General features: G+C 36.0%; 1 protein-coding gene and 1 long non-coding RNA gene across 2 annotated transcripts in view; both read right to left on the bottom strand.

The window, feature by feature from the left end:
• Positions 1 to 395: 395 nt before the first annotated feature.
• On the bottom strand, positions 396 to 7,561 carry LOC148090468 (uncharacterized). The gene is made up of 3 exons (XR_015716550.1): positions 7,183 to 7,561; positions 3,176 to 3,258; positions 396 to 718 (listed from the first exon to the last, which is right to left on the bottom strand). It is a non-coding gene; the product is annotated as an uncharacterized LOC148090468 (long non-coding RNA).
• A 17,772-nt stretch (positions 7,562 to 25,333) lies between these two features.
• Positions 25,334 to 26,982, bottom strand: part of LOC107530620 (uncharacterized) — a 307,335-nt gene continuing 305,686 nt past the window's right edge. Inside the window, exon 9 of the mRNA XM_087813362.1 lies at positions 25,334 to 25,509. Coding sequence (XP_087669488.1) covers positions 25,334 to 25,509 — 176 coding nt within the window. The remainder of the gene's footprint in view (positions 25,510 to 26,982) is intronic.

The raw sequence follows: 26,982 nt of genomic DNA on the forward strand, positions 1-26,982 counted from the left end.
AAGGAAGAGCTCCAGAGATAGCTACATTACATCCAGATCATTCTTCTCTAAAATTTCTTGGTAAAGAACATATGCTATCAGTTTCCCTAGGTTATCAAGGTTGAATGAGATAAATATCAAGTTAAGCAAACACTACACAGTACTGATGAGTCTCAATTATTTTAATTTTGTGTACCACACTCATAAAAGAACAAAAATAATAAACAACTTTGACAATAAAATAATTTATTTTGGGTGATATTAAATCTAGAATGGCCATAATGATATTAAAAGCATCTGTCATAAGATTTCTCAATATTAAGACCATCTTCTGGAAACAAAGATTTACACAAAAGATGAAGATAATTTGTGGTTGGAATATCTGACTAAATTTTTGAGTCATTAACAACAAGAATAATTTTTATATGGTTTCTAGAAAGGACCAGTGTGTCCTTTTCTTAATTCCCGATTCTGCCAGAGCAAATAATATGAATGGGGCAATTTTCACATGGCCAACATTGTAGGTCCCAATAAATAATAAAGGCATGGTCACATAATGGGGAGAAGAGGTGACAATGAACATATAATAAACATTGCTCAGAGATCTCTGAAAATTTTCGAAGTTATTTGCTCATATCCTCAAAACCTTCTTGGTTGTGCCTTTGTATTTTCCATCTCAAGGTATTCTTTTCATTGACCAATGGCCAAGGTTTTGTCTGCTACCTCTCTGGAGGTTGAGCTGCAACAATATGATAAAAAGAAACTTGGGAATCAAAAGTGGTAATGAAAAAAATATTTTTTACTTAAACTACTTTAAATGGATTTTTAATAGAAAAAAATATTAGGTATCATAACATTTGAAAGCTTCAAACCCATGCCCAAGAAACTACTATGATCACCTTGCAATTGCAGCTATAATACTGTCTCTTCAAATACTACTGAAATGGAACCAGAGTAATGCTTATTTTGTAAGCTAGATGTCTGCTAATATTAGATTAAAACAATGTTTACATACATGACACTTTTAATACATACTATTTTCCCTAAATTTTAAATTATAGTTCTCATTCTTTTTCACTTGGTAGCTGTGTGATCATAAAATGGTTACTTGACTACATAATACCTCAGTTTTCCCATTTGTAAAATAGGGAATATTGCGTAACTTCATAGGATTGCTGAGACAATTAAATGAGCTAATACATGTAACATCCAAGAATGCATGTCAGATAGTAAATGCTACTAAATGTTGGTTATTAAATGGCTGCATGAAGATTTACCTTGAATTTTATGTATTTTCCAATTAAACATTGATGTCTCCCCAATTTTGATGTCACCTCATATTGAGAATTGAATTCTCACCTTTTGCTTAAAACTCTCACATTAACAATCTTAGTCTTTTTTTTTTTTTTTTCTGGTCCAGAGCCTTTTGCAACTATCTATTTTTAGGGCCTAGGACAAAACTTTGCTTATAGTCAGATTAGATGACATATGTTTTTTTGACTGTTACCAGTGTCCATTGGTTGTATAGCTTTTATGAAATGGAATAAAATAGTGTTGGTACTAGTTTCTTCTGTTATTTTCACTGCAATTACCACTTAACTAGCTATCTTTTTATTCAGTGAGTATCAAGATAGCAAGTATGAAAAAATATAGGTTATTCTCAACTTATAAAAAAAAGCTGTGTTCCAGAAATTCATTCATAATTACATTGTTTTTAATAAAAATAATTTTCTTATTAAAATCACTATAAAAACTCCGTGGTGGCTGTGGTCCCCAAAGTACCCCCAAAGCAGAGGAAGTTATCTGTGTGTGTGTGTGTGTGTGTGTGTGTGTGTGTGTGTGTGTGTGTGTGTGTGATAAGATAGGGGCAGGTCAGGAAGTACAAAGAATAATGTAGAAGAAAATGCTTCTTATATAAATGAACTTACACTAACCAGACTATATTGGGATTCAATTATTCAATTTTTAAAAAAAGATTATTGCAATCATAACTATTTTTCCACAATAATCCCTTTTTCTCCATATAAGATTATTTCTTTTGCTTTCACCTCTAATGTATTCCTTTCTTACTGCTACCTTCTTATTACCAGTCTTCATTTTATTAAAGAACTCTATTACACTGGGTTAACAGTCTCTATCCAATAAACATTTTACTTAATAAATCTAGATATCTTTAGAAGGAGATTGATTGGCATGACTCATGAGAGTCAAAACTGAAATTTCATGCTTTGTTTGTTTAATCATTTCACTTTCATTGTCTTTGATTCCCAATACATCCAACCTCAGACTTAAAATTGAGACACAGCTGCCTCAGTTTTTTCAAACTTGGAAAACATGGCAGATCACACAGATCCTGCAGCTGTCAAATGCACCATATTCCACATTTTTGTCATTGAAGCAAACATTTCTGGAATTTAAAATTCTGGTGAAATCTTTTTGAGAATAAAATGCCTCTTTAGTCAATTATTTAAGATTTATGATGTTGAGTGACAGATAGTCTTAAAGTTCTCCTAATTTAGACTCTACCGTTATTTGGATTCAAGTTGATTTAGCCTGTTTTACTCTATCTGCCTAGAGGATACATCATTGATCCTTTTGCTACATTTGAGAGAGCTGGGGAAAATAACCTTGAGCTATCAGGGAAAATATATGATTCTAAAATTCCTACAGAAGAAAGGTCTTTGGCACAGATTTTCTGTAATAGGGGCAGTAACAAAATGTTCTTTGCTTTGAATTTGTGGCAACTGGTTCTCCTTCGGATTGCTCATCTTTGTCATTGTAGGTTTGTGGTAGCTCAGAAAACTATAAATATAGTGTAGATAAAGGGAAAAGACTGGGTTCAATCTGACATCTTCACTTTTATTAGTTTAATGATTGTTTTCTCCCAAATTATTGAGAGAACAATGGGCAGATCACATTGTTAGTAGGAGGAAGTTGTTTAGTCCAATATTATTTATTTAGTTACATTCAATTTGAGATCTTTTACAAATTCATTACAAAAGGAGATTACAACTCAGTTCACTCTATGTCAACTGAACATTTTCAGGACCCTGTTTTATCTAACAAGGAATCCAGCAGGAGGACACCATGAAAATATTTTTAGTACTATGAATACTATCAAATTGTTATATAAATTACTGACTTTATGAAAAAGTTTGGCACACAGATGGCCTCAGTAGTTTAACAGTTAACAGACCTTGAGCAAGTTGCTTGTATCTTTGGATAGGAGATGGTTTTGTTGTATCTTAGATTGAAAATCCCCAGAAAACATATCTTCCACTGTAACAAAACACAGCACATTCCTAAAAAGCTAGCAATGGAGGAAACTATTTCTTTGTATTTAAACATATTGAACTAAGAAGATATTAGGCAAGGCATTGCTTCAATTATGTGGATTATATAGGTAATATATTTACCATCTTAAAGGTTGGACTTAATTAAGATTTATTTCAATGAATATTAAGCAGAAGATTTAAACATATCCATGTATCCCCATGGTAACACGAGCAGGAAAGCAATGAAAAACTGGGTGGATCATTTTGAAATGAAAATATGAAAATGTTTGGCCACTTCAGGCAATGTTCCTTTTGAAGATATTATACTGCAAATTTAGTCTCTTTTGAACCAAGAGTTATTCGTTGGCTTCCTTAAATATTCAAAATACTTATAAACAAAAGTATTTTTGTTGGTTAATGTTGTTTATTGTTCAAAATATTACAGATGTCCCCATTTCCCCCATTGACCACTTCCACCCCACACCCACTCTCCCTCCTCAGGCCTTCACCACACTATTACTAGAGGTACTACTTTAAGAGAACTCAGATGCAAAAAGTATAACACATTTGATTAGTATGTTCATGCATCTGTCCCTAGAAATGCCTATGTAACTCCATATTTACAAAAGTCTGTTTATAACGACTGTACTATATGAAAACTCTTCCTCAGTGTCTCTACTAAGTAAATCATCTTTGTCCTTTAAAATCTACCATAAATCAGATATGTTCACTTATTTTAAATGGCCTTAATGCAATTCTTCTCAAGTACCTTGGAATCTGTCAAGGACTTAAACTAATTAAATTATTGAGTAAACTTTATTTATAAATAAAAGTTATTTTCACAGTTTAACTTTAAGAAAGGTATACTTACTATTAATTTTATCTCTTTTATATGGAATTATGTTTTTTGTGCAGAATTGTAAATAACTTTAAGACAACTTATTAAATGACACTAAGCTCTTAGTAACATAGTTCTATATTTCAGGAGTTACAACCTTGTTTTGCTATTTCTGAAATGTGCAACACAGACCAATAATACACACACATGTATTTCCAACTATTTTAATACACTGGTTACATGTTGTGATCTTAACATTCAAAATTTTTCTAAATATTCTGGAAAGTCCCTGTGGCACCATTTTATTTGCCTTCATACAACTTTTACCCCCAAACAGCCACTTGTTTTCCTATTAAGATAAGTATGCTGTGAGCACTTTAGAGGGCACTATATTTTTAACTTGGTCTGTATATTTTTGAACTTTCTACACTGTTTAATTATTAAATACCTATTGAAGGAATAAATGAAGATGGTACAAATGGCTTGACTATATGTTTTGATGTGTTGGTTTGTTTTACTAACGGTTGGTTGAAAAGTTTTACTTTTTTAAAAGTGAGCTTTTCTCACTTTCTAAATTGTTTGAATTGGGAAAACATCTCTGTTATCCCCAAAATAGTTCTGTGATGAAAATAAGGACAATGATGTAATAAACCAGGAAAATGCAGAAATACCAAAACTCTAAAGGAAGGCAATAATTCTTTCAGAAAAAAATGCTTTGTTAGTGAAGGCATACAAAATAAATAGTAGTGAAAGCAGGAAGAGAAAGACAAATATCACATGATCTCACTTATATGTGGAATCTAAAGAATATAATAAACTGATGAACAAAATAAATTCAGTGACATAGAGGCATAGAAGAGACTGACAAATCTCAGAGGGAAGGTCGGGGTTGGTGGAGAGAGATTAATGAAAGAATTTATGTGCATATATGCATAACCCATGGATACAGACAATAGTGTGGTGAAGGCCTGGAGCAGGGAGTGGGTGTGGGGTGGAATGGGTCAATGGAGTAAAAGGGGGACACCTGTAATATTTTCAACAATAAAGGTAAATTTTAAAAAAATAGTGAAAGCATGCAAAATACATAGTTTTGTAAGCTATTAATGAATGTATTGTGAAGACTGTTCCTCTCCAATGAAAATAAAGTGGTTGCATATATTGCCATTATCTAGTCATGGTCAAAAGGTTGGAGTGTATGCACCAGGGCATAGTATTTATATGACTAGATATTCTATTAGGAGACATTTTATTGTTATGTTTTTGAGGAATCAAATACTCTGCATTTGAAAAATTTGATTTTTTGATGGAAGGGAAAGTGCCCTACTTTGCAGGTAGTTTTCATCTAAAATCAACATAATATGTTTTATATACCCCAACTTATGAAACAGAGCTATTAGATACTATGATTTGAACTGAAAAATGTTAGCTACATTCTTTGACAAGTAAGCTGAAACTTATAACCATATTTTCATTCAGCCAGAGACACCAAATTTATAAAATAAAACATTCCATACTATTGTAAAAGGTCATTTGTGAAAACAACTTGGAAAATATCTATTTTTTTCTGATGTTAAGGCTTGTATGTTAGCAATATTATTTTTATTACTTATAATTTGCTAACATTAATTACCCTTAAGTTTCCATAAGGAGATGTTATAAAGCCATACTACATAATTCCAACTGTATGCTATAAAAACATACTACGTAATTAAAATTGTTCTCTATTAAAGAAGAGCATTAAGGAGATACCAAGTTCTGTACTTTCATTTTGGTTATAAGAATATATGCCTTATTTTAAATGTACAATTACATTCAATTACATATTCTAGTACAAAATAAATTATTTCAAGTTGCATATTTATTTATTTTAATTATGTCTTTATTGAGAGAGAGAGGGAGAGAGAGATAGAAATATCAATGATGAAAGAGTCATTGATTGGTTGTCTCTTGCATACCAGGGATCGAGCCCACAATCCGGGCATGTGCCCTGACTGGAAATCGAACCTTGATCTCCTGAATCATAGGTCGATGCTCAACCACTTAGCCATGCCAGCCGGGCCAAGTTGCACATTTATACACATAGGCACTGCAATACATATTAAATGTATTTGTTTACCATGCCTTGTTAATGAGGTATAACAAGACTAAAATTCAATTTGTACCAATTTAATTAGGCCTGGAGAAATTTTAGTAAAATTTCATTAAAAAAAAATATTACTTGCTGCTGTCAAAAATAGTTTTTCAAACACCTAACAATCTTTGTGCTTGAAATTGAGAGTGCTAGAAGAAACATTTGATAAAAACTCATTAAAAATGTAATTTTACTGCCCTGGCCGGTGTGTGTGGTTCAGTTGGTTGGAGCTTTGTCCCATGCACCTAAAGGTCGCGGGTTGGATTCCTGGTCAGGGCACATACCTAGGTTGCAAGTTAATCCTCCCTCCCTCCTTCTCTAAAACCAATGAAAAAGGTTTAAAAATGTAATTTTACTTATTTTCAGAGAAATAAGATACATCAAATTTTAAGCCAAAAGTAGCAAAGGTTTGGGGTCCTTTGTTCCCTAATAGCACATCACCAAAATAATTCAAATTCTAGTTATTTAGATGAGGGATTAGACGAATATCATAGCTATTTCTAAAAGCCTCCTGCATAAAATGGGATTTTTGAGATAGTTTCTTTAAAATACCTTGATCCATGTTATTTACAGTTCATTTAGCTTTATTCTCTGTAGATAGAGCAAAAGAACCAACACCAGGTCATGTAAAGGTGAGAGGAGGTAGGTTAAACGATGTTTGTGATTAGGCTTGCATTTATGAGCTATGCAAGCCTTGGTAGAGTAATCAATAAGCTAGCCACAGTGCAAAGAAGGTCATTGTGCTATTTGTCAGTTGTATAGTAGATGATCTTTTAAGTGAAAAATCATGTTGCTGCTTACAAGGGTCAAGGGATATGTAATACTAAATACTTTGTCTACTCTCTTCCATGGCTAGCATATCCAAGTAACTAAAATTTTTTATCCTGTTTGATTTAGCTAACATTCTGAATTACAGGAAATGTACAATAAATTTAAAATCTACATGTTTATAAACTTACCTTAAAAAATTGATTCACAGCACCTGACGATATTGCACACTTCACAACATCTGGTTGTTCAGCTTCTACTATAATATCGAAACTCAGGAGCAGAATGTTTGATTTGGAGTGAAAGTTTAAACTGGCAGGATCCTTGATGTTAGAGAAATCTTTTAAAAGGCCAGATTCATTGGCATCGAGAACATCTTTGGACTCAGTGGTATGCATAAAGATAGTGAAATCCACAGAGCTATCATTGCCTTTGGAGCAGACATCAAATTTGTGGTAATCAATAATTGTATAATTTCCACCAAACTTATATGAATCAGAAAATGTCGAGGTGGTCAAATTTTCAGAAGTGGAAGTATGGTTAGTGCTAGCAGCAAAAGTGGGGGTGCTACCATAAACAATATTAGGAATAAAAGAACTGGAACCAATTTCCAATTTAGGCTCAGAGAGATTATTAATTTTGCTGGTACTAGTGCAATTATGAACATTAACAGTATTTATGGCATTATAATTAGGGTTGACGACAAAGTTGGAGCCAATGACATGAGTGAATCTAGTCTCATGGTTAGCGTCTGAAGCAAAGCTTGTGCACGCAATATAGCTAGGAGTAACAGAACCACCACAACTAGTGGTGTTGCTGGTGTCAGTGATATTGACATTGCTAGTGGTAGAGCTGGTCCTGGCAGCATAGCTGGTTTTGGCAATATAGTTGGGATTGACAACAAAGCTAGAATCTAGTGCATGGGCAAATCTTGGAATGTAGTCAAGGTATGAGTAATAGTTTGGGACAGCTAAATAGTTGTGGCCAGTAATACTGGTTGGTTTTGTATCATAGTTGGAATCAGCATTCTTGTTAGAACTAAAAGCAATATTGTGACTAGTAGCATGACTAGGTCTGGCATTATTATTAGAATCTGGGTCTTTTTTAAGGACAGGGATATTATTGTTGAGGACAGGGCTGTTGTTGGGGTTAAGGCCATTGTTTTGGAGGCCAGATCCATTTAAGTTAGGGCCAGGCCTATTGTTGTTGGGGCCAGCTTCATTGGTGGTGCCAGTACCATTGTTGGAGCAAATGCCATTGCCTGACATAGTGGCATTACTGAGGCCGGTATCATTGTTGTAACTAGAAATATAGTGCACGCCAATTCCATTTTCCAGCACAGAAGTGTGGTTTGGATTAGTGCCATTGTTGAAGCCAGCAGTACAGTCCTGATAAACATCATTGTTTAGGCCACAGACATTGTCTGAATTGTTGGTGTATTTGTTCTCAGAATCAGTGCTATATTTGGAGTTAGCATCATTGTTAGTGCCTTTATCAATGGTAGAGTCAGATTTAGTGTTGGAGTCACTTCCATTATTAGAGTCACCATCACTGTTGTGATCAGCTCCACTTGTAGGGTCAGCATCACCACTGGAATCAGATCCATTGTTTGTGTCTGCATCATTTTCAGCATTGCTATCTTTGGGATCAGTATTATCAGGGTCGGACTTATCTTTGGGATCCTTCTTATCTTTGGTGTTTTTTTCATCGTCAGGATCTTCCTCATCTTCAGAGTCTGTCTCGTCTTCAGAGTCTGTCTCATCTTCATGGTCTCTCTCATCTTTGAGACTAGGCTTGTCTTTGGCACTGGCTTCACTTTTGAGATTGTCAGCACTGACCAGTTTAGTCTCATTATCAGGATTGGCCTTGTTTTCAAGTTGTTTAGTAAGGTTAAATTGGTCTTCACTTTCAAGGACAACAACATTGCTGATATTGTCTGGGCCAGGGGTACTATGGTGACACACGGTATTTTGAGGATTCATGGGAAAGGTACAGGTAACAGTAGAGCCTATGAGATTTTGGAGAGCTGAGCAACTTTCACAATGTAAATACGAAGTTGAACCCAAGGAATATTTAGAGTCCCTTCGGTGTAGAGGACAGCGAATCCCCACTGGATGCTTAGGATCCAAGGATCTAGATAAAGGGCTGTTCCGAGAAGTCTTACGGTGTCTAATAGATTTGGGGCTCAAACAATATTTAGAACCCATGGGAATTTGGAGAAGTGAAGGGCAGTCAGGGTCTGAATCACTATCAGAATCCACAAGACATTTATGAAAATGAGAATTATTGATTTCCTTGAAACATTTGGAACACATTGTAGCTCTAGTGTCTGAGGAATATCTGTGAGTCTTGGGGCGTACAGCAGACCAAGGGCTCATGGAGGTAGGGTGGCAGTCGGATGTTGAAACTTCAGTGGTGTAATTCTCAGGATTTAGGAGATTAATTTGAGACCCAGAACTCTGAAGACTCTGTAGGGATTTATATTTTTTGTAATGATTCTTACAGACAGAAATTTTGTGGCTAGCATTTCTTTGATGCCTGCTATCCACTAATGTGTTTGGGTCTGGAGAAAGGTGGCTGTGCTTTTTCTTTAACTTTTGTTGTGAGTCTTGCTTGTTACTGAGAGTTGGAGCTACCTCTTTCCATCTCACAATTTTTTCATCACTCAGGTGTCTTACATGTTGAATTCTGGAAACTGCTGGAGAGAAAATAATGAAATATGAGTAAGAATAATAAAAAATGTAATGAAGTTTAACTTTGACACTCACAACACAAATCTGTGCAAAGGAAAAAAATGTCATTGTCTTTAATAGGTTATTGCTATTTGGTATTTCAAAAGGGGGCCATGATCCTAAATTCTTTGGTCAAGCAGGTGTCATTTTGAACTTAGGACATAGAAAATGAGACATGAACATTTATCTCAGATGTTATACTTTTCAGATATAGAGAGCTTCTTTTTAAAAAAATAACTCATCAAACAGAAAATGATTGGCATGTTATAGTTAAAATAAACCTTGTTTTACACAGCTTGTTTACTACAGAGCTATACTTATTTTTACATTTTGCTTCTAGAAATACTAGCAAATTATTCTTTATTGGAATATAATCCCTATAAGGTATAAAATCTCCAGGTTTGGAGGCAAAATTTCCTTAGGCTTGATATGTCAAAATTGCAGATTTTCTGATATTAAACTTATTACCAAGGATCAATTTTTATAGCTATCAAAAACTCATTGGTAGAAAAAATATTCATGCAAATGGAAATGAAAACAAAAACAAAAACTGGAGTAGCAATACTTAATTCTGACAAAATAGACTTCAAAATAAAGACCATAACAAGAGACAAAGATGGTCACTACATAATAATAAAGGGATCAATCCAACAGGAGGAAATAACCCTTATAAATATATATGCACCCAATATAGGAGCACCTAAATATATTTAAAAATTCTCAGGGGACTTTAAGAGGGAGATTGACAGCAAAACAATCATAGTCAGGGGCTTTAACACCCCACTGTAGTCACTTGACTGATCAAGACAAATAATCAACAGGGAAACAAAGACCTTCAATGACACACTAGAGCTAATGGATTTAATTGAAATTTACAGAACATTTCATCTCAAAGCAGCTGCATACACATTCTTCTCAAGTGCACATGAAATATTTTCAAAAATAAACCACATGTTGGGGCACAAGGCAAGTCTCTACAAATTCAAGAAGATTGAAATCGTATTAAGCATCTTTTGGATCAAAATGCCATGAAACTAGAAATCAACAACTACAAAAAAACTAAAAAATATTCAAACACATGGAAGCTAAATAGCATGTTATTAAAAAATGAATGAGTTACCAAAGAGATTAAGGAAGAAATCAAACACTCCCTGGAAAAAATGAAAATGAACAGGCAACAAACCAAAATCTATGGGACACAGCAAAAGCAGTCCTGAGAGGAAAGTTCATAGCAGTACAGGCCTATCTCAAGAAAAAAGAAAAAGCTCTGCTAAACCACCTAACACAACAATTAAAACAACTAGAATGAGAACAGAAAGAAAAGCCCTGAGCATGTAGAATGGAGGAATTAATAAAGATCAGAGCAGAAATTAATGACCTAGAGACTAAAAAAATGCAAAAAAATCAATGAAACCAAGAGCTGATTCTTTGAAAAGATAAATAAGATTGACGCACCTTTAGCCAGGCTCACCAAGAAACAGAGAGAGAGGACCCAAATAAATAAAATGAGAAATGAAACAGGTGATATAACAACAGACCCAACTGAAATACAAAGGATTATAAGAAAATACTATGAGCAACTATATGTCAACAAACTGGACAACCTCGGTGAAATGGACAAATTCTTAGAAGCATACAAATTTCCAAAGCTGAATCAGGAAGAGGCAGAAAACGTGAATAGGCTGATAACAACAAATGAAATTGAAGCAGTAATAAAAAAAACTCCCAGCAAATAAAAGTCCTGGACCAGAAGGATTTATAGGTGAGTTTTACCAAACATTCAAAGAAGAGTTAACACCTATTCTCCTCAGACTATTCCAGAAAATTTAATAGGAGAGAAAACTCCCAAGGACTTTTTATGAGACCTGCACCATTCTAACCCCAAAACCAGATAAAGATACTACAAAGAAAGAAAATTACAGGCCAATATCTGTAATGAACATAGATGCTAAAATCCTCAAGAAAATACTAGCAAAACAGATCCAGCAATACATTAAAAATATCATACAGCATGACCAAGTGGGATTTATTCCTAGGTTGCAAGACTGGTATAATATTCACAAATCAATAAATGTGATACATCACGTAAACAAAATGAAAGTAAAAAATCATGTGATCATATCAATAGATGCAGAAAAAGCATTCGACAAAATCCACCACCCATTTTTGGTAAAAAATTTAGCAAAGTGGGAATAGAGAGAACATACCTCAACATAATAAAGGCCATATACGATCAACCTACAGCCAGCATCATACTCAATGGTCAAAAACTAAAATCCATTTCCTTTAAAAACAGAAAAAAGACAGGGATGTCCACTTTCAACATTCTTAATCAACATAGTATTGGAAGTTTTTGCCATAGCCGTGAGACAGGAAGAAAACATAAAAGGCATCCAAATTGGAAAGGAAGAAGTGAAACTGTCATTATTTGCAGATGATATGATATTCTACATAGAAAACCCTAAAGACTCTAAGGGCAACTAGATTTGATAAATGAATTAGGCAGGGGAGCTGGATACAAAATCAACATCTGGAAATCAATGGCATTTTTATACACCAACAAAGAACTCTCAGAAAGGGAAACTAAAAAAAAAAAAAAAAAAAAAAAATACCATTTACCATTGCAACGAAAAAAACAAGACATTTAGGAATAAACTTAACCCAGGATATAAAAGACCTGTACTCAGAAAACTACAGGATACTGAAAATAGAAATAGAAGAAGATATAAACAAGTGGAAGAATATACCATGTTCATGGACTGGAAGAATTAATATCATTAAAATGTTCATACTACCCTAAGCAATTTATAGATTCAATGCAATTCCTATTAAAGTACCAATAGTATATGTCACAGAGCTAAAAGAAATAATCCAAAAATTTATATGGAACCAAAAAAAAAAAAACCACCCAAATAGCAGCAGCCATCTTGAGAAAGAAGAATACAGTGGGAGGGATCACTTTACCAGATATTAAACTGTACTACAAAGCCACTGTAATCAAAACAGCCTGGTATTGGTACAACAACAGACATACTGTTCAATGGAACAGAACAGAGATTCCAGAAATAGACCCATGCAATTATGGTCAGTTAATATTTGACAAAGGAGGCAAGAGCATAAAATGGAGTAAAGACAATCTCTTCAATAAATGGTGCTGAGAAAATTGGAAAGCTACATGCAAAAAAATGAAACTAAATCACCAAATTATACCATACATAAAAATAAACTCAAAATGGATAAAAGACTTAAATGTAAGTAGTGAAACCATACAAATCCAGGAAGAAAACACAGGCATTAAAGTCTCAGACATCTCACATTGTGGAATTTCCACTGATACATCTCCTAGGGCAAGAGAAACAAAAGAAAAAATAAACAAATGAGACTACATCAAACAAAAGCTTCTGCATAGCAAAAGAAATCAGCCTCAAAATACAAATGAACCCCATGGAATGGGAGAATGTATTTGTCAAGGACACATCTGATAAGAAGCTGATTTCAAAAGTCTACAAAGAACTCAGACAATTCAACAGAGGAAGACAAACAATCCAATTTAAAAATGGGCAAATGACTTGAATAGACACTTCTCCAAAGAGGACATACAGATGGCTAAGAGGCATATAAAAAATGCTCAACATCACTAATCATCAGAGAGATGCAGATTAAATCCACAATGAGGTATCACTTTACACCTGTCAGAATGGCTATCATCAACAAATCAAGAAATGACATGTGCTGGCAAGGATGTGGAGAAAGGGGAACTGTGGTACACTGCTGGTGGGAATACAGACTAGTGCAGCCACTATGGAGAGCAGTATGGAAGTTCCTCAAAAAACTAAAAATGGAACTGTCTTTTGACCTAGTGATCCCACTTCTAAGAATATATCCTAAGAATCCTGGAACACTATTCAGAAGGAATATATGTACCCCTATGTTTATAGCAGTGCAATTTACAATAGCTAAGATCCGGAAACAGTTCAAGTGTCCATCAGTAGATGAGTGGATAAAAAACTGTGGGACATTTATGCAGCTGTAAAGAAGAAGGGTCTCGTACCCTTTGGGACAGTATGGAAGGACCTGGAGAATATTAGTCTAAGTGAAATAAGCCAGGCAGAGAAAGACAAATATCACATGATCTCACTTATATGTGGAATCTAGAGAACTTAATAAACTGATGGACAGAATAGATTCAATGACATGGAAGCATGTTTCAGACTGACAAATCTCAGAGTGAAGGAGGGGGGCAGGTGGATGGAGGGGGAGAGATTAACCAAAGAATTTATATGCATATATGCATAACCAAAGGACACAGACAGTGGTGTAGTAAGGGACTGGGGAGGGGGGTGGGGCAGGGTGGAATTGGTAAATGGGGAAAAAAAGGGACATCTGTAATATTTTGAACCATAAAAAAATAAATAAAAGAACTCACAGGCACATGATTCTGGAATTTTTGATATTTACCAATATCTTAGCTTAAAACTGACCTAAAATTTTCAATAAATGTCAAAATGGGACAGCCTTATTTTACAGGTAAATAAGTAGGAATAAAATAAAAGTAAATGACTTAATTTTAAAAACAGTAGATGTCCTCCACCATTTTCTCAGTGTCCTAAGAAATGGGGAAAGTGTTCCCCATGTTTTGGCTTTAAGCACGAAAGTCATACTCAGAAAAGTGTCTAAGAATGCTGGGTGGTAGTTTCTACATAGAAATCGATAGCAAAATTTTATAAAAAAGGAGATATGTCTTCTCATCCAATTTCTCTTAAGGTCATATAGGCTCAAGATAAAGTTTAAGTTGCACACTCATAATCTTTAGGCATTTATACGAGAAATAACTTTAAGTAGGCCATTCTAAAAAGTACTCAATAGGGTATGGTATATATGACTTCACCTACAATTAATCATTTTTACTATTTAGCCCTCATGGATATATTCCTAAGAAAAAAAGCTCATGTTTGTATAAATATATGAAGTCACTATGTTGCTTCTGATAGCATGATAGTTTTCAGTGGTGCTTATATAATGTAAAAGACATAAGATCTTGGTAGTGTATATTTTTATGCTTTATAATAAATATTAGAAACATAACAATAAAATACTATCCCAAGTTAAATGTCAACAAACATTAAAGGAAGGTGGTAGCTATTATATTTTAGTGCTCTGGTCTTCAATAACATGTATTACATATTTTACTCATACAGTGTTATTTTATTTACTTTTTAAATATGTCTCTTTTTGATTTCAGAGAGAGGAAGGGAGAGGGAGATAGACAGAAACGTCAATGATGAAAGAGTCATTGATTGGCTGCCTCCTGCATGTCCCCCACTGGGGATTGAGCCTGCAACCTGGGCATGTGCCCTGACCAGGAATCAAAGTGCGATCTCCTGGATCATAGGTTGGTGCTCAACTGCTGAGCCAGACTGGCCAGGCTATAGTGTTATTGTAAATTTGTGGCAAAGGCCTATAGTCTAACAAAAAAAAAGTGATGAAAAAAAAAGTGATGTAATTTGGTTATTTCTTAGACTCTTTCACATTCAAGATAATAGTGGAATGTACTAAAATGATGATAAACAATTTGGCTGGAAAGCAAATTGGAAGTATGTGGGTATAAAGGTGTACAAAGTTTTTAAATTTAATGCAAAATACTGTTTGGAAAAGGATACATCAAATATGAGTTTGTATCTCTAAGTTTTTTAATATCTTAACTGTGATCAAGAGTGAGGCACCATAATAAGAGTAAGATAAAAATGAGATAGCAGTGCTCAGGTTGCTCTACAGAGATATAGAAATTAAATTATAACCAAGAAAGTATCTTTCACTTATAAGCCTGAAGATATATATCTGATTTCCAAAAGAAAATAAAAATATTCATATGTAAAATTTAAATAGAGCATCTATAATGATCAATTTATTTCTACATGATGATCTGTACCTGTAGAGTTTGGTGTGGCTATAGCACAGAATGCATAGATTGCATAGCAGAGATCACTATCTTGAGGTAATTGAAAGCCTTTACTCTTTTTATGACTTTAGAAGAGAGGATAAAAATTAATAAATGACAACAAAATAGAATCTTAATGACATCACAGCAGAATAGCTGTTTCTATGATTTAGAGAACTTATAGGCAGAGTGTGTTAGACAGAGCATTGGTTTTGAGTCAAATGCCCTGTGTTTGAGAATTTGGTTCTGTCATATATTAGTCATATGCAATTATACAATATTTACATGTTATAGTTTCTTCATCTTTAATACAATTATATTAATGACTACCTTTTAAATTTTGTGAGGGTTAGAGATCGGAAGATGGCAGCACTGTGAGAAGCGGCAGAGCGACCCCGCTCCCAGCCACGGACTCGATTTAATCCTAAAATCCTACACAACCAGCTTGAAAAACCCAGAGAAACACACCTGAGTGGACGGAGTGCAAGTGGGGAGCACTAAAGACACATCACAGAGTCCGGTAAGGGGGGGGGGCGTTGGAAGGGGGATCCCCCTGAAGCCTGTGTTGGGCTCCGAGCCCAGAGGCTTGGAGGCTGCAAAGCTCCCTCCCCCTTGGGAGTGCGGAGGGCATCCAAAAGTGGGGACCCCCACACCCAGAGTGAAGAGGGGAAGGAGCGCCCCGCGCACAGGGCAGGGGATCCCAGGGGAGCGATGAGTCTGGGAGGGGACGGCACCTTCCTAGGAAACAAAGCCTCTAGTCGCGGATGTGACCAGCGTCTGGCGCTCAGGGTGCCGACCATAGGGAAGGCTGTCCCAAGGGCTGTGGCACTCAAGTGGCAAGGGACCAGAGGACTGCGCTGAGCAGCAGCACACGGAGACCCTCTGCCTCCCTGAGGGGCACTGTGTTGAGCCCCAAAAGCATGGACTGCGAGGTGCGGGGGAGGGGAGGAGCCCTCCTCTCCCTGAGCTCCAGGTGCCGGGAGGCTGGGACCTGCGACCAGCCCTGAGGGGCGTCGTGGTGGCGCGTGAAGCTGCCCCAGTTTTGCTGAAGACCAGCAGTGCAGGGAGCTGCGTGGAGCTGACTTTGGGTCCCCTCTGGCTGGGTGCCTTGGAGTGAGGGTGGCGGGACCCTGCAGAGCGGACTCTCTGCCTGTGTGTTGTTTTGTGCGTTTGCAAGTTTGATCATTTGCAAGTTCGGTCGTTTGCAAGTTTCATCTCCGAACCGGTTCCCACCTTTCTGGCTGGCACTGCGGGGACAGACCAGTGGAGCCTGGGGTCGGGGTCTGCACTGGAGCCGGTCTGAGGGGTGGGCCTGGTACGACCAGCTAACCAGAGCTGAGCAGGGAGGGGCGGAGCCCTCTGGCCTCTCCATCAGTCAGGAGCACCCCCTCCCAACAGGAAAGGGGCCGGTACCGCTCACTGATGCCCCAGACATCCCCCAGGGCACAGTCATCCCCCAGGGCACAGTCCTGAGGGGGAAGGGAGAGCAGCTCACAGGAGGAATTTATAAGAATAAGACTCTCAGGGACTGTTGTTTGGGAACTGGAGGAAATGCTGAAAACCCCTGCAGGGGGCTGGGCAGGCAAAGGGCTCACCAGAAGGTGTTTTTAATCGAACCCACTAAGCCCAGGCTGCTGAAACGGCCCATACAGAAAAGGCAACAGGCTGAAATCAATCTGAAGCTGTAGCAGACCAGAGCCTGGGGGACTAGAATCAGAGGACAGGGTAGGAACTGAGGAGCTGGCGGTGAAGCAGAGACTAACCCCCACAGAATGAGCGCCTGACAGCGTCACCTCTAGGGGGAGTGATACCCTGAGCTACACTAGCCACCCTGCACCCTAAAGACTTTACAGAAGACTCTGGAGTAAGACCAGGCAACTACAAGATTGCAAAATACCTGACAAGAGGAGGTGGCCCACGGAGAGACTCAGATCAATCATCTACCTAAGGGTACCAGAGCCAAAATAGACAGCGCCTCACATTGGGGTGATACACAAACACCTCCCAGGAGAACTGAAATCAGCACACAAAGCAGTGACCCTCAGACAACATAAGTTGGCCAGAAAAAAAAAAAAAACTCACCTGATTGACTACTGTTTTTTTGTTGTTGTTGTTGTTTTTTCTGCTGTTTTTTTCCTTTTGTATGGTTTTGTGTTTTTTTGGTTTTGGGGACTTTTTTGTTTGATTTTTGTTTGTGGGCTCATTTATTTTTTCTCTTTTTTCCTTAAGAAGAAAAGAAAGGGTCGAAAATTTGTTTTTTTATATTTTTTTAAATTTTATAATAATTTTTTTTTTCTCTACACATTTTTTTTAACTAATTTTTTTTTCCTTTTTCTCCTTTTTATAAAAGAATTTTGTTTTGCTTTGCTTGTTTTTCAGTTTTGTTTTGAATAGTTGCTTTGTTTTCTTGTATCCTTGCTTCCAATATGAAGACTTTCTTGATATCCCTGCTCAACGACTGGGACTTTATCATTATATCCAAGTTTACTGCTTCCCTCTATAGTTTCCCCCAAATCTCTTCCTCCCTCCCTGCCCAGCTTTATCTCTCTCGCTCCTCTCAATCCATTGGCATAACGTTTTTCTTCCGTTTCTTTTTTCTTTTCCTACTTTTCTTTCATTCTTTCATTAGGCTCCCTTCTGTCTTCCTGTCTGATTGTTAGTTTCTCCTATTCTCTTTATTGTATTTTTTTTTTCTCATTTTCAACTATCCTATTTCTATTCTCTCTCTTAATTCTTTGCTGGCCCTTCCTTCAGAATCTTTTCTCTGCTTCTATTACCTCCCAGTAGCGTCTCTATTTTTTACATTTTAGTTTATTATTAGTTTCTAAATTTTCACCAGTATCAACAACTATATACATCTCTCTCTGTCTAAGTGTTACTTTTCTTTTTTTGTTTTTGTTTTTGTTAAGCACCTTTTTTTTCTTTTTTCTTTTTTTCTCTCTTTATGTGTGTGTGCGGGGGTGGGTGTGTTGTGTTCTCCCTTCACTCTCCCAGTTCTATTTTCACGTGAGTTATTTTCATTGTTACTATCAAGATATTTTGTAAAATACCTCCGGTTTCCTGGAATATTAGTTATGCATTGGCCTGCATTGCCAGCACCCATACAACAGCTTACACGTTGAGGTGGGAGCTGTGACACAGTTAGCCAACCTGAGAGAAGGGTCCTCCCAAGGACTGAGCAACAACAATCTAGACCCAACCACAACAGGAGAACATAAAGAAACCACAAAAAGGGCACCCACAAGAGGGTCACAACTAGAGCAAAGAGCTCAGAGGTATAAGGAAAACACACCTCTGGGCTCCACTAGACCCACAAGACAAAATCCCATCCCACAAGGCTGGGGGTCAGCAAATATATCTAATATATAGATACAAACACTAAGACCTACCAAAATGGGGAGACAAAGAAACAACCCCCAAATTAAAGACAAGGAAACATCGCCAGAAAAAGACTTTGATGAGATGGAGTTAAGCAAGCTATCAGAAATGGAGTTCAGAGTATGGATGATGAAGATGTTCAAGGAACTTAAGAAGACTCCAGATGATAAGATCGAGGACCTTAGTGAAAATATGAAAAAGGAGATACATACCATAAATAAAACTCAGACAGAGATAAAGAATGCTGTATCTGATTTCAAGAATGCACTGGAAGGAATTAAAAGCAGGCTCAATGAAGCAGAAGATAGAATAAGTGACTTAGAAGACAAGGTAGAACAAATCACACAATCAGAGCAGCAAAAAGCAAAAACACTAAAAAAAAACATGAGGACAGCCTTAGGGAACTTTGGGATAACATTAAACGAAACAACATTCACATTATAGGAGTGCCAGAGGGGGAGGAAAGAGAGCAAGGGATAGAGAACTTGGTGGAGGAAATAATTATACAAAACTTCCCTAGGCTGTCGAAGGAGAAAGCGATACCAATTCAGGAAGCACAGAAGGTCCCAAACAAGAGGGATCCAAAGAGACCCACTTCAAAACACATTGTAATTAAAATGGCAAATGACAAGGACAAAGAGAAAATATTAAGGGCTGAAAGAGAGACAAGCAGTGACCTACAAGGGAACCCCCATAAGGCTGACAGCTGATTTCTCAACAGAGACTCTTCAGGCCAGAAGGGAGTGGCATGAAGTTCTGCAAGTAATGAAAAGCAAGAACATGCAACCAAGACTGCTTTATCCAGCAAGGCTATCATTTAAATTTGAAGGTGAAATAAAAAGCTTCGCCAACAAAAAAGGCTAAAGGAGTTCAGTTCCACTAAACCAGCATTGCAAGAAATGTTAAAAGGACTGCTTTAAGAAAATAGAAGGAACAGTGAGAGAAAGGTACATCAGCATAAAGGGGGAAAATGGCATTAAATAAGTTGATATCAATAGTAACCTTAAATGTAAACAGAATAAATGGTACAATCAAAAGACATAGGGTAGCTGAATGGATAAGAAAACAAGACCCAAATATATGCTGTCTACAAGAGACCCACCTGAGAGCAAAAGACTCACACAGGCTAAAAATGAAGGGGTGGAGTAAAATATTCCATGCAAATGAAAAGGAAAGGAAATCTGGAGTAACAATTCTTATTTCAGACAAAACAGACTTCAAAATAAAGACCATAATGAGAGACAAAGATGGTCACTACATATTACTAAAGGGATCAATCCATCAAGAGGAAATAACCCTTATAAACATTTATGCACCCAATACAGGAGCACCTAAATATATAAAAAATTTCTTGGGGGACTTTAAAGGGGAGATTGACAGCAACACAATCATAGTGGGAGACTTTAATACCCCACTGTCAGCATTGGACAGGTCATCAAGACAAAAAATCAACAGGGAAACACAGACGTTAAATGAATCACTAGACCTAATGGATTTAATTGACATTTACAGAACACTTTACCCCAAAGCAGCAGAATACACATTCTTCTCAAGTGCACATGGAACATTCTCAAAAATAGACAACATGTTAGGGCACAAGGCAAGTCTCTACAAATATAAGAAGATTGAAATCATATCAAGCATCTTCTCGGATCACAATGCCATGAAGCTAGAAATCAACCACTATAAAAAAACTCAAAAATATTCAAGCACATGGAGGCTAAATAGCATGTTATTAAACAATGAATGGGTTATCAAGGAGATCAAGGAAGAAATCAAACACTTCATGGAAAGCAACGAAAATGAACAGACAACTACCCAAAACCTATGGGACACAGCGAAAGCAGTCCTGAGAGGAAAATTCATAGCATTACAGGCACATCTCAAGAAACAAGAAAAAGATCTAATGAACCATTTAACACAACAACTAAAAGAACTAGAACGAGAACAGCAAGAAAAGCCTCAAGGAAGCAGAAGGAAGGAAATAATAAAAATCAGACCAGAAATTAATGACATAGAGACTAAAGAAACAATACAAAAAATCAATGAAACCAAGAGCTGGTTCTTTGAAAAGGTAAATAAGATTGATGCACCTTTAGCCAGACTCACTAAGAAACAAAGAGAGAGGACCCAAATAAATAAAATCAGAAATGAAAGAGGCGATATAACAACTGACCCAACAGAAATACAAAGCATTGTAAGAAAATATTATGAGCAACTATATGCCAACAAATTGGACAACATGGGGGAAATGGACAAATTCCTAGAAGCATACAACCTTCCAAAGCTGAATCAAGAGGAGGCAGAAAACCTGAATAGGCCAATAACAACTAATGAAATTGAAGCAGTAATAAAAAAACTGTCAGCAAACAAAAGTCCTGGACCAGATGGATTTACAGGCGAGTTCTACCAAACATTCAAAGAAGAATTAACACCTATTCTATTCAAACTATTCCAGAGAATTCAAGAGGAGGGAAAACTCCCAAACTCTTTTTATGAGGCCAGCATCATCCTAATCCCAAAACCAGATAAAGATACTACAAAGAAAGAATATTACAGGCCAATATCCCTGATGAACATAGATACTAAAATCCTCACAAAGATACTAGCAAACCAGATCCAGCAATACATTAAAAAGATCATACACCATGACCAAGTGGGATTTATTCCAGGGATGCAAGGCTGGTACAACATCCGCAAATCAATAAATGTGATACATCACATAAACAAAATGAAGGACAAAAATCATATGATCATATAAATAGACGCAGAAAAAGCATTCGACAAAATCCAGCACCCATTTCTGATAAAAACTCTTAGCAAAGTGGGAATAATGGGATCATACCTCAACATAATAAAGGCCATACATGACAGACCTACAGCCAACATCATACTCAACGGCCAAAAACTAAAACCATTTCCATTAAAAACTGGAACAAGACAGGAATGTCCACTTTCACCACTCTTATTCAACATAGTACTGGAAGTCCTCGCCATAGCCATCAGACAGGAAGAAAACATAAAAGGTATCCAAATTGGAAAGGAGGAAGTAAAACTGTCATTATTTGCAGATGATATGATACTGTACATAGAAAACCCTAGAGACTCCATCAAAGTACTACTAGATTTGATAAACGAATTTGGCAAGGTATCTGGATACAAAATCAACATCCAGAAATCAGTGGCATTCTTATACACCAACAATGAACTTTCAGAGAGAGAGAAACTAAAAAAGCAATACCATTTACCATCGCAACTAAAAAAATAAGATACCTAGGAATAAACTTAAACAAGGATGTAAAAGACCTGTACTCAGAAAACTACATGACACTGAAAAAAGAAATAGAGGCAAATTTAAACAAGTGGAAGAAGATACCATGCTCATGTATTGGAAGAATTAATATCATTAAAATGTCTCTACTACCCAAAGCAATTTATAAATTTAATGCAATTCCTATGAAAATACCAATAGCATATTTCACAGACCTAGAACAAGCATTTTGAAAATTTATATGGAACCAAAAAAGACCCCGTATAGCTGCAGCCATCTTGAGAAAAAAGAACAGAGTGGGAGGGATCACATTACCAGACTTCAAACTGTATTACAAAGCCACTGTAATCAAAACGGCCTGGTATTGGTACAACAACAGGCATATAGATCAATGGAACAGAATAGAGACCCCAGAAATAGACCCACGCCACTATGGTCAGTTAATATTTGACAAAAGAGGCAAGAGTATCCAATGGAGTAAAGACAGTCTCTTCAATAAGTGGTGCTGGGAAAATTGGACAGATACATGCAAAAGAATGAAACTAGACTACCAACTTTCTCCATACACAAAAATAAACTCAAAATGGATAAAAAACTTAAATGTAAGGCACGAAACCATAAAAATCCTGGAAGAAAACGTAGGCAGTAAAGTCACAGACATCCCACGTAGTGGACTTTTCACTGATACAACTCCGAGGGCAAGAGAAACAAAGGAAAAAATAAACATATGGGACTACATCAAACTAAAAATCTTCTGCACAGCAAAAGAAAACAGCCTCAAAATACAAAGGAACCCCACGGTCTGGGAAAACATATTTGCCAAGGATGAATCTGATAAAGGGTTAATTTCCAAAGTGTACAAAGAACTCATACTACTCAGCAAGAGGAAGACAAACAACCCAATTAAAAAATGGGCAAAGGACTTAAATAGACACTTCTTCAAAGAGGACATACGGATGGCCATGAGACACATGAGAAAATGCTCGACGTCGCTAATCATGAGAGAGATGCAAATTAAAACCAGAATGAGGTATCACTTCACACCTGCCAGAATGGTTGCCATCAACAAATCAACAAACGACATGTGCTGGTGAGGGTGTGGAGAAAGGGGAACCCTGGTACACTGTTGGTGGGAATGCAGACTCGTGCAGCCACTATGGAAAACAGTATGGAGGTTCCTCAAAAAATTAAAAATGGAGCTGCCTTCTGACCCAGTGATCCCACTTCTAGGAATATATCCTAAGAATCCTGAAACATTCATCAGAAAGGATTTATGCACCCCTATGTTCATAGCAGCACAGTTTACAATAGCTAAGATCTGGAAACAGTCCAAGTGCCCATCAGTAGATGAGTGGATAAAAAAGCTGTGGGGCATTTACACCGTGGAATACTACACAGCTGTAAAGAAGAAGAAGCTCGTAGCCTTTAGGACAGTATGGATGGTCCTGGAGAATATTATGCTAAGTGAAATAAGCCAGGCAGCAAAAGAAAAATATCACATGATCTCGCTTATATGTGGAATCTAAAGAACTTAATACATTGATGAGCAGAATAGATTCAATGACATGGAAGCACAGATGAGACTGACCAAATGTCAGAGGGATGGAGGGGGGCGGGGGGATGAGGGGGAGAGAGTAACCAAAGAATTTATGTGCGTATATACACAACCCAAGGACAGGGACAATGGTGGGGAGAGTGACTGGGGAGGGGGAAGGAATGGGGGGGAATGGGTCATTGGGGAGAAAAAGGGACATTTGTAGTACTTTAAACAAAAATAAAAATTATAAAAAGTTAAAAAAAAATAAAAATAAATAAATTTTGTGAGGGTTAAATGAGATACTAAACAAATATTAGCCATTTTTACCTTCCCAATATAGGAGAGTATAATATTATTGAGATTGTTGGGCTAGTTTTTTCCCCTTGTAAATTTTATATTCCTAGTGACCAGTAGTGAATTTTACACTATTATGTTAATTATCCCAATTTTCTGAAAGTTAGAAAGGATATGATTGCTCAATTATAAGGAGAAAATTTTAGGTATATTTTATTTCTAAATATTTACCTGACTATTATTCCAAAAAGTTCAACAGCTATTTTCCCACACTCTTTTATAGAGTGAAAATAAAGCTTATCATAAGATATTTTATTACAAATAACATTTACTTAAATATAACTTTAAAAAAACAGCTATCAAAACAAACAATGAATACAACAAGATTGCGCCAAAGATTCCTGCAAAGTAACAATTATATTAACAATAACTTCTAATAGATAGTTTGAATGATATATAATTGCTACTGATGTCATTAATTTTAAAATAAGACTTGATATTAACATTAAAAGAGAAAACTTTTTCTCCGTAATTTTCTTTATATTTATTTATTTATTAAATTGAATATATTGGGGTAACAAAGGAGATAACTTTTATACGGTAAGATAAAAGTAACTAAGTCAGTAGTCTAAGTAAAGTAGAAAAGAGAATAACTGAAAAAAGTGGTGTTTGCTAATTTTTAAAAAGTAGTCATAGAGTTAGATATTAAACTTGAAGATTGTCTTAGTAAAGAGATATTAATACATTTACTGAAAGTTGTTTTATCCCCCAAATTCCCTATGATTCCCAAAGTTATTATTTACTAAACATTTAAAAAAAAAATCAATAAGCATATAATTGTATTATATATAAATCACAATAAATGTGTAATTGAGTTTTGATATTTTGTTGTTATTGATAAACTTTTAAAATATCTTACTTTTAAAAGGTACACAAGAGGACTAATATCACTGAAAATGGAGGAGTAATGGCACTCTAGGGGTGGAAAAAATTGTTAGAATACACTTTTCCAGAACTCTGGAATCAAAAACTTACCCCCCCCCCCCCCCCACACACACACATCTCACAGAGGAAAGCTTGGTGAAGAAAGAGCTGTTTCTTGGTAATGAAAGAGTGCTGTGGAATTTTAAACATTCCAATTACCATTTTCCACTTCCCAGATCAGTGGTGGCAATGAGAATAGCAGCTTGCATTAATGGTGCAGATCGCTACTATGAGAGGGTAGCAATATATGCTTCATTCTCAAAGAATTACAGCTGTGGATTTCAACATCTCTGGCAGCTTCCTGGTGGACTGCTACAAGAACTTCCCTTTGCTTTTTCCAACTTAAAGCATTCTCAAGCTGGGCAGCTTCCTGGGCAGCTTTTGCTAAAAGAATTTCAACACAAGTACGGTTCAACACATTCTGGGGTAAGAATCAACAGTTTGGATGATAAGGAGACCAAAAAGCCTGAGAAGGAGGAGATTGTAAAAGGAAGTACATAGGTGGGATAAGGACTTTTAAAACTCCCACTATATTAGAAGTCAAAAAGGCTACAAGCACTGTCAAAGAATAAATCAAAAGAAAAAACTTTTAAAATTTCAAAACAAATAGAAATGGAACATAACATATCAAAACCTATGAGGTACTTCAAAAGAAGTTCTGAGAGGAAAATTTATAGTGATACATGCATATATTTAGAAATTAGAAAGATCTCAAATAAGAATCCTAACTGTTTACCTCAATAAAGTAGAGAAATAACAAATTAAGCCCAAAGTTAGCAGAAGAAAGAAAATAATAAAGATGAGTGGGTATAAATTAGAGACAAGAAAAACAATTGAAAAGATCAAGAAATCTAAAAGTTGTTTTTTTTTAAAGACAAAACCAAAATTCACAAACCTTAATCTTTAGAAATGAAACTGGAGATATTACAACTGATATTCTAGAAATACATAGGATCATAAGAAACTACTGTGAACAATTATATGCCAAAAAAATTAGATAACCTAGAAGAAATGAATAATTTTCTAGAAATACACAACCTACCAAAATTGAATCAGGAAGAAATAGAATATCTGAACAGACCAATAACAAGTAAAGATAATAAATCAGTATAAAATCTCCTAACACGTAAAACCCTAGGACAAGATAGCTTTGCTTGTGAATTCTGTCAAACACTTAAAGAAGTAATGATAATCCTTCTCAAACTCTTCTAAATATTTGAAGAGAAGGGAATACTTCTAAACTCATTTCATGATGCCAGCATTACCTTTATACCAAATTCACATAAGAACACTAAACCAACATCTGATGAATGAAGATGTAAATATTATCAAAAATATTAAGAAACTGATTTACAGGATACATTAAAATTATACATCATGACCAAGAGGGATTTATCCCTTGAATGCAAGGCTGATTCAACAAACACAAATCAAAATGTGATACACCACATCAATAAAATGAAAGTTTAAGATCACATGATTAACTCAATAAATGAAGAAAAAGTTGACCAAAGATAGCATCTTTTCATGATAAAAACCCACAACAAATTGGACATAGAAGGAACATACTTCATCATAATAAAAAGATATATATATATATGACAAACCCACAGCTAACACGATGCTCATAGTTAAAAATTGAAAGCTTTTCTTCTAAGATCCGGAACATAACAAGGATGCCAACTCTCACCACTTTTATTCAATAAGTACTAGTAATCCTAGCTAGAGCAATGAGGCAAGACACATAAAAAAAAAGGCATCCAAATCAGAAAGGAAGAAGTAAAATGGTCATTATTTGCCAATGATATAATTTTATATATAGAAAATCCTACACACTCAATAAAGAAACTCATAAAA

Source organism: Miniopterus natalensis, chromosome X (assembly GCF_054644295.1).
Source record: "Miniopterus natalensis isolate mMinNat1 chromosome X, mMinNat1.hap1, whole genome shotgun sequence".
Classification (NCBI taxonomy): domain Eukaryota; kingdom Metazoa; phylum Chordata; class Mammalia; order Chiroptera; family Miniopteridae; genus Miniopterus; species Miniopterus natalensis.